This window comes from Rhipicephalus microplus, chromosome 2 (assembly GCF_043290135.1).
Source record: "Rhipicephalus microplus isolate Deutch F79 chromosome 2, USDA_Rmic, whole genome shotgun sequence".
Classification (NCBI taxonomy): domain Eukaryota; kingdom Metazoa; phylum Arthropoda; class Arachnida; order Ixodida; family Ixodidae; genus Rhipicephalus; species Rhipicephalus microplus.
The window spans coordinates 224,534,582-224,547,691 of NC_134701.1; the positions used below are offsets into that span (position 1 = coordinate 224,534,582).

The 13,110-nt window shown below is 42.9% G+C and overlaps 1 protein-coding gene across 1 annotated transcript in view; it reads left to right on the top strand.

Moving 5' to 3' along the window:
- The first annotated feature begins 8,353 nt into the window (after positions 1-8,353).
- Positions 8,354-13,110, top strand: part of LOC119170373 (uncharacterized) — a 152,667-nt gene continuing 147,910 nt past the window's right edge. Inside the window, exon 1 of the mRNA XM_037421513.2 lies at positions 8,354-8,672. Within this exon, the coding sequence (XP_037277410.2) occupies positions 8,668-8,672 (5 nt within the window). The 5' untranslated portion in view covers positions 8,354-8,667. The remainder of the gene's footprint in view (positions 8,673-13,110) is intronic.

Consider the following 13,110-nt stretch of genomic DNA (forward strand, 5'->3'; position numbering starts at 1 on the left):
ATACAGTAGAAAAATACACATTGTACTATTTATGAGCTTCTGTGAAGTCGTGGAATCGGCATTAAGATAAAAAACACTATACTACACTGATGAGCGGCTTCAATGCCAAGGTAGGGGAGAAGCAGGCTGGAGACTAGGCAGTAGGGAAGTATGACATCGGTACTAAAAATGCCAGAGGGGAGTTATTAGTAGGATTAGCAGAATGCAATAATTTATGGACGTTGAATACCTTCTATCGAAAGCGAGGGAACCGTTAGTGGACATAGAGCCCTTAGGGTGAAAGTAAAAATAAAACAGACTTCACACCAAGTGCATACATGGACATCGTGCGGGATGTAGAAGTGCTTGGCAAGGTATGAAGCACAGACCACAGAATGGTAAGGTCTCGAATTCCCCTAGGCTTGAAGAAGGAATGATAAGTACTGATACGCGAGAAGTCGAACAATGAAGTAGCTGTGAGAGGGAAAGTACAGAAATTCAGTCTCGCTTCAGAAGAGATACTCGGCTCTCATCGAGAAAACAAGCCTTAGCGTTGACACAACGAATGATAATCTGACGAGCATCATTGGGGAGTGTGTGGTGGAAGTTGCATGTACGGTAGTTAGACAGGACACTAGCAAGCTGTCCCAGGATACGAAGAACCTAATTAAGAAACGTCAAAGCATGAAAGCTTCAGACACAACAGACGAGATAAAAACTGCATGGTGGAGTTTTCGAAGTTGATAATTAAGCGTAAGGTATCCTATGTAAGAAAGTATAACACGGAGAGAATTGAACATGCTCTAATTAATGCAGGAAGCGTTGAAGCGGTCAAGAGGAGACTGGATTTGCAAAAATCAGATGTATGCACTAAGGTGCAAGGCAGGTAAAGTAACTACAATAGAATAGTTAAAGTAGTGGAGGAGATATGTACAGTAGCCGGGACAATGACCATAATGCAAGAACTAGGAGTGACCCAGATGACATCCCATTCCTAATGATGGAAGAGGTCAGGAAGGACTTGGATGGGATGCAAAGAGGCAAAGCTGCTGGTGATGATCAGGTAACATTAGATCTGCTGAAAGACGGAGGACAGGTTGTGTTAGAAAAATTAGCCACCCTGCTTACAAAGGGTCCTTAGACAGTGAGGGTACCAGAATCTTGGAAGAATGCTAAGATCATCTTAATATATATGAAAGAGGATGACACGGACTTGAACAATTACAGGCCGATCAGTTTGCTCTTCGTCGTATACAAGCTACGCACAAAGATAATTGCTAACGCAATTCAGGTAACATTAGAATTTAGCCAACCAAACGATCAGGCAGGATTTCCAACAAACTTCTCAACAATCGAGCACAATAATGTTATCAATCAGGGGATAGAGAAATTTTCAGAATACACCTAAATTTAATACAATTAGCCTTCATAGATTTCGAGAAGGCTTTTGATTCAGTAGAGATATCAGCATTCATGCAGACACCGTGGAATCAGGGCGTCGGCGAAGCATATATGAACATCCTGGAAGAAATATTCAGAGCATCAACTGCCACCATAGAGCTCCATAAAGAAAGCGCAAGAATACCAGTCAAGAAGGGTGTAAGACAGGGACATACGATGTCCTCCGCCGCGGTGGTCTAGTGGCTGAGGTACCCGGCTTCTGACCTGCAGGTAGCGGGATCTAATCCCGGCTGTGGTGGGTTGCATTTTCGATGGAGGCCAAAATGGTGTAGGCCCGTGTGCTCAGACTTGGGTACATGTTAAAGAACTCCAGGTGTATAAATTTCCGGATCCTTCCACAACGGCGTCTCTCATAATCGTGTGGTGGTTTTTAGACGTTAAACTACACTTGTCGATCAAGGACATATGATTTACCTAATGATATTTACCACGTGCTTACAGGAGGTTTTCAGAGGACAAGAATGGGAAGAGTTAGGGATAAGAGTTAATGAATTAAGACCACGTTAGTAACTAGTGCTTCTGTGATGACATAGCATTGCTGAGCAACTCAGGGGGAAAATAGCAGTTCATGATTACTGAATTAGGCCAGAAGAGCAGGAAAGTAGGTCTTAAAATTAATCAGCAGAAAACGAAATTGATGTACAACTACCTCAGAAGAGCAAAGTGCTCTTGGATACAAAGCAGTGCACTTCAAGTTGTAAAACGGTACGTATACTTAGGACAGGTAGTAACCGCGGAGCGAAACCACGAGAGTGAAGTAACTAGCAGAATAAAAATGGGGTTGAGCACACTCGACAGGCATTCTGAAATCGTGACTTGTAGATTGCCACTATTCCTCAAGAGGAAAATGTATAACAGAGCTGCATCTTGCCGGTACTTACCCACACATTAGAACCCTCGAAGCTTACAAAGAAGGTTCAGCTTAAATTGAGGAGAATGCAGCGATCGATAGAAAAGAAGATAATAAGTGTAACCTTGAGAGACAAGAGTAGAGCATAGTGGGCCAGAGAACCAAAAGGGGTCAAGTATATCATAGTTTAAATGAAGAAAGAGAAATGGACATGGGCTGGGCACGTAGCGCTTAGGCAGTATAATCGCTGGTCATTAAGAGTAATTGAGTGGTTTTCTTGAGAAAGTAAGTGGGTGAGGGGGAGGCAGAAAGTTAGTGGGGCAGATGCTATTAGGAAGTTTGCGGGTATAAAGTGGCAGCAACAGCAAATTGACTGGCAGAATGTGGAACAAGCATTTGTGCTGCAGTGGGTGCAGTCAGGCTGCTGCTGCTGATGATGATGATAAAAACTTTGATTTATCTAAACGCACAAAGCAAAGTGATGAAAGCCTTCTCGCCTTTCTTTCCCGCATATGTTTGTATGCGACGTCAGCGGACGCAATTAGAAGCCGTCCAGGGCATGTGTTAGTAAATACTATACCCTTCTTATCACGTGAGCAGACAGACCGAATTGAGAGAACTATGACGTTCTTTTCAGTGACGTCACAAAACAGCATCTTTGTGGTTTTTCGCGGTATGATGTGCACAGGCACTCGTGGGCAGTACTGTCATCAAAACTTCCCAATCGACATTTATGTGAAAAAGATCCGTTATACGCTTCGTCTGATTGTTCTCATCGGCCTAATATAGTAAATAAAACTACCCAGAAATTTTCATACGAATGAGAAGTGGGTGTCTTGTAATAGTTTTTGGCAGTTCCGAAGTTTTCCCTCTGCTGCCTCTAACGCTTTTTACACCCCTTTTTCTTCGCCAATGCTCAGTGGCAAATTATAACGTTGAAACTTAGTCAATCGTACTTTCTTTCTTTCCTTCTTTCATTCTCTCTTTCTTTCATGTTTCTTTCTTATTTGTTTTTTTCTTTATGTTCTTCTTGTTCTCTTTTTTTTCTTCTAGTATGAACGACGGTGCCAGCGTTATTCCAAAGAAAAGCTGGTCTGAGTGGCAGATTATGGAACCTTATTTAAAGAGCCTGAATGTATGACAGAAGTGCAACGAAAGCCCTCTAATCACAGTTCTGAACGCGGGTGCTTTCCCCGTAGATAAATGAACAAGCTTGAAAAGGTTGTATAATAAAATAATTCCCTTGATGATATTAGAAACGCTGAAAACCTTTCTTTGCCGGAGGCAGCGCAACATACACGCACAATGATTCCATCTACGTCACTCAACTTGACTAAAGAGCTATTTTTAAAGGTTAATTTCTTATATCCTTCATTTCATCGTTCTGTCTACTGTAAAACCATCAATGAGTAAGGAAATGAATAGCTGACAAACACTGTTTCAGATTGATGTTTAAAACCATCAGCCAAAGATAAAAGCCTGCTTGAAGAGATATAGAATCGGAAGAGGAATGACACACGGGACGACGCAATACTATATGTGACCATAGCACACTTCCAGCAACGAAATAGCTTTCACATGAAGCTGGCTAACGGACCAAGGGCGAAATCACGTAATAGGATAGACAACAATAAGCAACAAGAACTAAGCGGAAAGACACACAGAAAGAAGTTTTGAGGGTTTTAACAATGGTCACACCAAAATCGCCATCGAAAACCAGAATGGCTGAAGTTCCATCCACGTTATAGCTCGTATAGCTTTCATTTTATTTCGAACTAGACCATCTTTGCTTGATCTTAAAAAGATTTAGCGAGCGTGTTGTCGAAGTGAGATGATGCGTTTTCGAGAGAGATCGTGGCAATTTCGTTAGTTTCAGGTGCGCCATGACCACCCCGCTGCGTGCTCTAGTATCATGCACCATAATAATGAATATTGCTTAAGTTAATGTTAGTTGAGTGGTAGATGGCGGAATATACCCGAAGAAAAAATGCTGCTGCGTTATGAGAACTTCTCTCTTTCACGTGACGAAATCCTCTTGACGAAGCGTTGGCTTCAGTGACATTCCCTACTCAACAATCAGTCATCACTTCTAGCCTCCATCTTCTGCAGAATTTCAGTCTTGTTTACAGTGTAGATCTATCTATCTATCTATCTATCTATCTATCTATCTATCTATCTATCTATCTATCTATCTATCTATCTATCTATCTATCTATCTATCTATCTATCTATCTATCTATCTATCTATCTATCTATCTATCTATCTATCTATCTATCTATCTATCTATCTATCTATCTATCTATCTATCTATCTATCTATCTATCTATCTATCTATCTATCTATCTATCTATCTATCTACGCCTTAGTGCTGTCGTTATCATCTTCTTAATTTGGTAAATATCAAAATCGGCACAGGAGGATAAGACAATGTCGATTCGATTCCCAGGTCATAACATCAATAACATGACTACCGTGTCTTGTTTGTCATGAGATCCTTTCGACCAGTCACGCGTAGCGCACACCCGGATACCATCGTCCCAAGTGTACCGGTATGCGCCTCAGGTGACTCACTGCGTAGGCCATAGAAACCCGGCCCTAGGAAATCTTTACCATAAGGTGCAAAAGGGAACATGCTATTTAAAAAGAGGTACCGTAGGTCACCGTCTTCTATGGTGCTGTCAATGGTTGACCTATTCTGGTGGAAGCAAGAAATAAAAGTCACACCTTGAGCCACAATCGAAACCAGGCGTGCCGTAAATATTCTGCCACGTGGTATTCTCCGTAAGTGTCATGCCAGTGCTTCGAAAACTTTCGAACAAAGACCCGATACAAGCGTCATGTTCAAACAAACCCAGTTGGGGTGACAGTGCCTCCTCTCTGTTTATATGTCATTCTAACAAACATTGCATATCTATGATATGACTCATAATAAAGCATAGCGCGATTACGCTTACGAGCACTACTTATGATATGCACGTCATTGAACAGCAGTGTGGCGATAAATGTAGTGTCTCTTCTCGAACGGGGGTGCCAATGTTGCGTTCAGCCATGGAATATCCTCAACATGGCAGTGTAGTCGGCGGGCAGGGTTTGCATTCAATCGCATGAAAACGTTAAAGCACGTCGTAACGCTTGGCCAAAAGCAATAAATAAGTAAATAAATGAATAAAAAAATGGGCAGATCCCACGTACAGTGGAAATTGATGATATGCGAAGCATGAATCAGAAATGTTGATATGTCACTTGTTGATAAGTCAGCACAACGTTACGAGGTGGAGGTAAATGAAGCCGTATATGACTTCCATGTCATGATTATCAAGTTTGGATGTGTCGTGTCCCTTCGTAATCTATTCACGTTACGTGATACCAAATTCAGGACATGTGGAGCTAGCGAGATGGTCTCAAGAACGCTATGAGCGTGGTATGTTGTCATGTTCTTACATGACACGCGTGTCAGGATTAGCATGTTTGCACCAGTCATATATTTCGTCATCCACTAACATCACGTAACGCCAAATTTGGTAAATGGGGAGCTAGTGAAACGAGCGCGAATGCATCATAAAGAGGCCGATATACTCCATTGTAGCGTTGACGCGCGCGCACGCTGGGCACAGCGACGCTACATTAGCAAAACACGAGCAATTCATGGTCTGACGCCAGGTGCGACCAGTGTCCGTCGGCGCGACCCAACGGCAACTGGCGCGAAATGTGACATGCTGCATTTCACGCTGATGGCATAAAGTAACATTACTTTATGCCGATGCGTTACCAAGACAATACTGCGTTTCCTCTTTTCGTGACGCAGGGATGCCGGACGTGCTGAAACGTGCATGCGTCAAAGCAACGCAGCGTGGCGCGCGCCTGCGAATATATGGCAGGACCGGCGCCTGGCGTGGCAACGCCGGCGTGACGCGTCGAAAAGAACGCCGATGAGCACGCGCACCGCGTCATGTCGAAATGTATTGGCGCCTTGACTGTGGCATGTAGTCATGTTCTCACATGACACGCGTCTCATGTAGAGTATATTTGTACCAGTAACATACCATTGTCATCAACGGGCGTCACGTAATACCAAATTTGGCATATTTGAAGCTAGCGAAATGCTGATGAGCGCATCATGAGTGTGGCATGTAGTCATGTTGTTACATGACACGCATGTCGTGATTATCACGTTTGAATGTGTCATTTGCCTATTTTTTCCGTTCGCGTCGCGTAAAACCGAGATTGGTACATGTGAAGCTAGTGAAACGGCCACGAGCGCATCGTCAGCGTAGCACGTAGTGTTGTTATATGACACGCATCTCATGCTTATTATATTTGCACCAGTATCACACATTCGTCATTCAATCACGTCCCGTAATAGAAAATTTTGTATAAGTGAAGCTAGTTGAAACGGCCGCCAGCGCATGATGAACGTGGCATGTAGTCATGTTGTTACATGACACGCATGTCATGATTTTCATGTTAGGTTCTGTCGCTTGTGTTCGCCATGCATTCATGTCATACCATACCAGTTTTGCAAGATGCCATGTGAACAAAACCACCGCAAGGGCTGCAGCACCATGAAATGTAGATCATGACATACATCACATGCATATCATGATTTTCATGTTACGACTAGTGAAATATGTTCTTCACACAGTCATGTTATGTCATACCAAGTTTGGTATTGATACCATCATCGAAACGGCCAGGAGAGCTAAAAGTCGAAGGCGGCTAGATAGATAGATAGATAGATAGATAGATAGATAGATAGATAGATAGATAGATAGATAGATAGATAGATAGATAGATAGATAGATAGATAGATAGATAGATACGCATAATGTAGCTAAAGTTCGCTAAGGAATAAATAAATAAAAATCTACTACTGTGCACTGCTTCACGTGAATTCGTTCGCATGATGAGTGGGATCCCCTGGATTTTAATCCGGATTATTGTTTTCTTGACTAGGAGTATGCAACCATTTCACATTATGAATTCACGCGTGCATTGATTATACTTAAGAACAAAATTTAGTAACAGACGTGATACAGACTCTCAGTAAATAGAGTACCATTGTGAGAAGTGTCAGAGACCTCTCTGAACAGTCATGTTTGTTTGAGTGTGTGAAAAAGGAAGTAAAACAATCTCAAAATGAACATCCTACAAGGCCTATTTTACTTCTGCGCTAGATACGTATACGTGACAAGGAATTTGGGTTGTTGGAAGTTGAATTGAAAATGCTTTTCCCTCACATCTTCAATAGAAAAATGAAAAAAAAAGATGTTCGTGAACGTGAGAACAAAAATCAACACTAGATGCTGGAATGCAAGGGTATACACCACAATCTGAAGACAATGCTACAGGGGTTGTCAAATGGACTGAGTGCTATACTTTTGGCGCCTCGAGGAAAAAGTTCCTGGCCTAAGAAACGCCTAACCCGGCGCGCAACCGCCAACGCACACGCATACTACGCAGCCAGACGCCCCCTCTCTACCCTCCCCCATTCAGTCCTCACAAACTTTCTTCCTACTACCCTCTCCACATATCGGCGTGACTCCAATTGTTGTAAGGGGAAGAAGACATTGCCAGAAACGAAGAAATTGGCGCAGCTGAGTGGCCCCACACACATCGCCGACGTAACGTTCAAGGAGAGAGAGAGGGAGAGGGGTACGCGACAAAACGCGCCTATATACCACCCCGCAATGACGCCGACGGTGCGTCGCTGCACCCTCCTCTCCCCAAACAGCCGTCCCGTAGATTTCCTGAAAGCGCAAAAAAAGGGGAGCGGCAAGGCGCGCGCGCGGGCGCTACAGGCTGCTCTAACTTTCTCTCCGCGCCCTCTTCTCTCTCCCCGTTTCCCGATTTCTCGTTCCCCTTTTCCTGCGTCCCGTCTAGCTCTCTAGAGGGTGTTGGTCTAGCTCTGCAGCAGCCTCCTCCGCGTCGCTTCCCTTTTCGCTCTCCTTAAGAGATCCGATGGAAGGGGGACGGAGAGTCGACCCGAACTCGGCGATTGGTCGGTGTCTCGCATGACGTCACACGGAGCGTTCTCATAAAAAGCCGCGTGGCCGGCTCAAGTTGGCGAAAGAGGGCCGCGAGCTGCAAAGTACGACGACGGGACAAAAACGGTAGCCTTTAAAAAAAGAAGAAACTAATTCATTTCTGACCAGAGGCCCTGCTGCTTCAAGGAACCGAACAACTGTTCGAAGCGAAGTTCTATAGGTTCCTATCGGACGGGTGGCGTTCGTCGCTTGGAACTCTTGTCGGGCCGCCTACGAGAGCGTGAGTGGGACTCTTCTGGGGCTGTTCGCTCCGTTCCCTGCGGAACTTTTGCCCGAGTGCCACCTGGTGCTCTGCTCTCTGCGGCCGGTGTTGTGTCTCACACCTATCCGACATGAGGTAAGTGGGCGCTTAGGTGCATGTAGTAAAGAAAAAAAAACAATTTTTGCGCGCGATTTCGCCACAGGTGACGCTGACACCTATAGATGCTTTCTATGACCCAGTAAATGAAAGTCTTCTGTAGATGGTGTACCTTTAATTCTCTGCTTAACCAGTTGATCAAATACAGATAACCAGTGTACACCCACGTCAAGTGTTTCTTCTCAAGCAAAACGAGACGGGCATGAAATTACAGGCAAGGAAAGCTTCTCATTCTGCTTAAGGAAAAAAAAAACGTATGACGTGGGGGTGCCTTTATATATTTTAATTCGCTATAATTAAAGCCTTACAATAGCTCCAGGTATATGACCTCATTACAGCATTCCACAATTGCATTCTTAGAGTTCTGTACATACGGCGTCGCTAGACTGTGTTCTGTATGTTAGACTTTAAGAGCCTGATGCTCTAAATGTTCCAAGACAAACGCTACTGTGCCAGTGAAAAACCGGAATACTGACAAGAGTCCCAAGAATGGTTTCTAGCTAAACATCAGGTCCGACACATATCTAGAATAAAATTTTCTTTATGAGCGTCTAATAGCAGCGATGACCGCTATTTGGGTACTGCTTATAGTTCCCTGCGCGTTAAGCACGATAGTAGTCGCCCTGGAACATTACGTCTTCTCATGTGAATAAACAAAATAAATGGATCACACATGATATAATTGTCATTGTATGTATAAGTTCTACTAGCAATGAAAAACAAAAGTATTGACTTTGATGTTTCATATCTGTCCTATGAGTCATTTGGTCATTACAAAGAAAATCGGGCAGAATGGGCGAGAGTGCCTACCTATGGTAATTGAACTCTCACCTCAAGTACTTTATTAGCCTTTGCATTGTATATCCACTTCCGCAGAAGCGTAATTCGAATACGATGGAGAATGTCCGACATTTGAAAAAAAAAAACAGCAGCCCTCATAGTGCATACTCGCCATCAATCTTTTACACTATGGTGTTACTATATTAACCGTCTCCCGCATTAAAATGAAATACTGAACATAAAAAAACGCTTAGTAATGGTATTTGTAGTGTCCTGTCAAGAAAAAAATAATTTCGTCATCTAAAATTGGCCCTATCTACCGAATGACAGAAAGCAGTGTTGTGCTCTCACTTTCTCCATGTCGAACACTAACGTTGAAAACCCTAAGCTAAACCGATCCTCTGATAAATAAAACATTATTTAGAACTGTCTTTAGAAAGCTTTAAAATGTCCACACTGCACAAAACAAGCGCTTCAAGGCCCGTTTCCTGCTTACTCAAGAACGCCCACGTGAGCGGATTAGGTATTTGGAAATGTTTTGTTTGGAAACGTATGGGTTCCGACTCGCTATGGCATGCTCTTTGCAGAGACTACCCAGGAAAGTTTCCTATGTTTCAGAAAGGTTGCGGATTGCTTCCTAAAACAAACAAACTGCCAATAAACTGATTGATATGTGTGGTTTAACGTCCCAAAATCACCAAATGATTCTGAGAGACGCCGTAGTGGAGGGCTCCGGAAATTTTGACCACCTGGTGTTGTTTAACGTGCACCCAAATGTGACCACATGGGTCTACCTCATTTCCGCCTCCATCGGAAATGCAGCCGGGATTTGATCCCGCAACAAACCGCCAATACATAAAAAAGTAAATATTTCACTCTTTGGTATACAGAACCTATAAAATGAATAACATCGATGCATTAGAGCGTGGAAGAAATACGCAGAGAATATCATTCCTTAAATTGCCTCACCTCAAAACTTATTTGCCCATCTGTGTATTGGTAGCTCACATTAACCATGACCGCAGAAAACCGTAGACATGAGGCAGTAACACCCTTTTTTGTACTAAAAAACTTTTAAGCATTCTCCTTTTCCTCGCAACATATTGTAATGCAACTATATAATTGAAACGACTTCGTACGCCACTGTCAGTAATGCTTCGTTCTGTTTTGCTTAACAGGTTCATTGTAGGTACCATTTCTAACCCTTCCTGTTTAGTGTATGTGTCCGCAATATTCGAAAAATAAATAAACAAGTTGTTCCTATCCCAAATATCAATGACTTTGAAGACATCCGTAAGAGAGAAAGAAACCTCTTTTGTGCTATACAAAAATTAATATGTTAATTTGTTCACCGACTCGTGCATGGTACGCCATGTGCTATTTGATTAGTAAAGTCAACGCGAATCAGTATTTTCTGCACATATAAAGCTCCGTTTTGGTGACTAAGGCAAACCCAGAAGATCTACTTACTGGCCATTATAATAGCACCACATATGCTCAGAGCACCATAGGCTCGAGGTAATTAAACAGAGAAGAAATTTTAAAGCGTTGGGCCTATAAGAAACTGCAATGAAGCCTATACGGGTGTTTGTCGTGTTATATTTGGCTACACAGTTCTTAATGAACACACAATCTATCATTAACTCTGCCACTCTGGTTACTTTTTGGTTTGATTCATTACAGTCCAGTGAAATACATTGAAAGTGGCCATATTCTTTCCGCGTTCTTATTTTCCTCGGCGTTTTCCAAATTCAACATCATTACTTGACCGCAAAACGTGTCACTATTTTATCCAAGATCCACCTTTATTGGCAGCACAGCAAGCTGGTGGCTACGTCAGCACCTAGTGAAAGGAATGAACGGAGTGCTACTTTCGTGCCAGGTCTCTTGCACAGCTTAGTGAACCCTACTTCCTTTTTCATTGGACTTCACTGACTATAGAGAAGGACCTGCGCTTGAAATGTAAATGTCGCTGCGCATATTGTATGACAAAGCTGAGTCACAAACACAACGCACACAAGTACTGAGTTCCAAAATCTTGGAAGTTATCAGCAGTGTACACCCCACTCCTTCCGATGGCCCGTCTAGCCGCTGTGAAATGCTGGCTCTTCAAGATCTCTCGAAAGGCATATTGTGTCAATATAAAGGGAACCCCGTGCATATAAGTGGTAACTTGAGTTTTCTGCAAAGTGCTTCAAGAAAGCTGAATATTTCGAGAAAACAGTGAATAAAGTGTCGGCGAAGAGTACTTGCATTGTCATGCATACTACAAGTTTCCTTTTATTTATGTTACGCCTGTTTAAAGATATATATGTTCTGACAGTTGTATTGGGTGTTTTTTTCGACAACATGGTGAGTATTTCGATTTGGTTTGAATACACTTTCCGATTCTGCTTATATCAGGAACACGTCTCCTTTTTCAACACCACTTGAACGAAGTCATTTGTGAACACATGTGCACCGGCATGCTTACTCTGCAACCTGCTGCACCTAATTAATGAACGAAGGTGCATATTGGATCAATTTTCATGCCTAGAATTTAAAAGTTGTCTCTGCTATTTCGAAGTCTGGCATGTTTGCGGGCTTGAGTGCACTGCTTGTAGTTGGGCGAACTCCACTGACTACAGTCATTACTTACTTAAGAAAACAAGAAAAACAATATCAAGGTATACAAACATAGATTTCGCACTATATATTTCGCACAGTTCTTTTCCCTCAATTCGTTCTGTACTATGGTGCAGACATTCAGAACACAATGACTAAACGTGCAATAGTGGCATTCTATAAGCTGAGTTTTTCACTGAATGAGAAAGGTCTGAATAAGCTCATAACAATGCACGGGACAAAGTTTGCAGCGCACTGGGGGTGATTAGTAAGTTTAACGAGTGCTAGAATTCATCCGGAACCGTGGCTCCAATTTCCCGGTGGTCGTTTGTCACACGAGCTAATTCCAGCGGCAGAGTGCGAGATCATAGATGTGCGGATGAACCAAACTACTCATTCTCAGGCAATCCGAATAGGGAGCTCGATACAGCTCCCGTAAAGCGTGCCGCGAAGCAGTAATTTACGGTAAAGAAGGAAAAGTACTCGCTGCCGTGGGCACGTAAGTTTACGGCGATTGCTGTCAAAAAGAACATTGCTAACTCAGTTGAAGCCATGATGAATGTAACGAGGGAACCTCCTGAGTACCGATCGGAAATGAGGCAGTAATTTTCAAATACACAAGAGGACTCCTTTAGTTCCGCATAGAAACGCAAAAGAGGACAATATGTCATGTGCTTCATAGCTCCAAGTATCAGCCAGTGCTAATTACAAGTAACACTACCCTACTGGCTGCAGTAAATGATATGGTACAAGTCATTCTCCCACGTTTTTATTAAATTACGCCTCTTCATACATCGCTGTTGCTTCTTCTGACGTCCCATTCTGTTCAAGTACGTTCATTTCAAAAGTTGTCAAAAGTACATACACGCGTCACTTGCGTGCATCTCACGAAACTCGAGGATACGAAACTGTACAACCAGCAAAAACGAAGGCACTGCGAACTCAAGCTGTTGCCCCTAATGATGATTCTTCGAGCAAGGAGCGTCGCACTCCATTCGGAGGTACTGACCTGAAACGAAGTCCTCGAATGCAT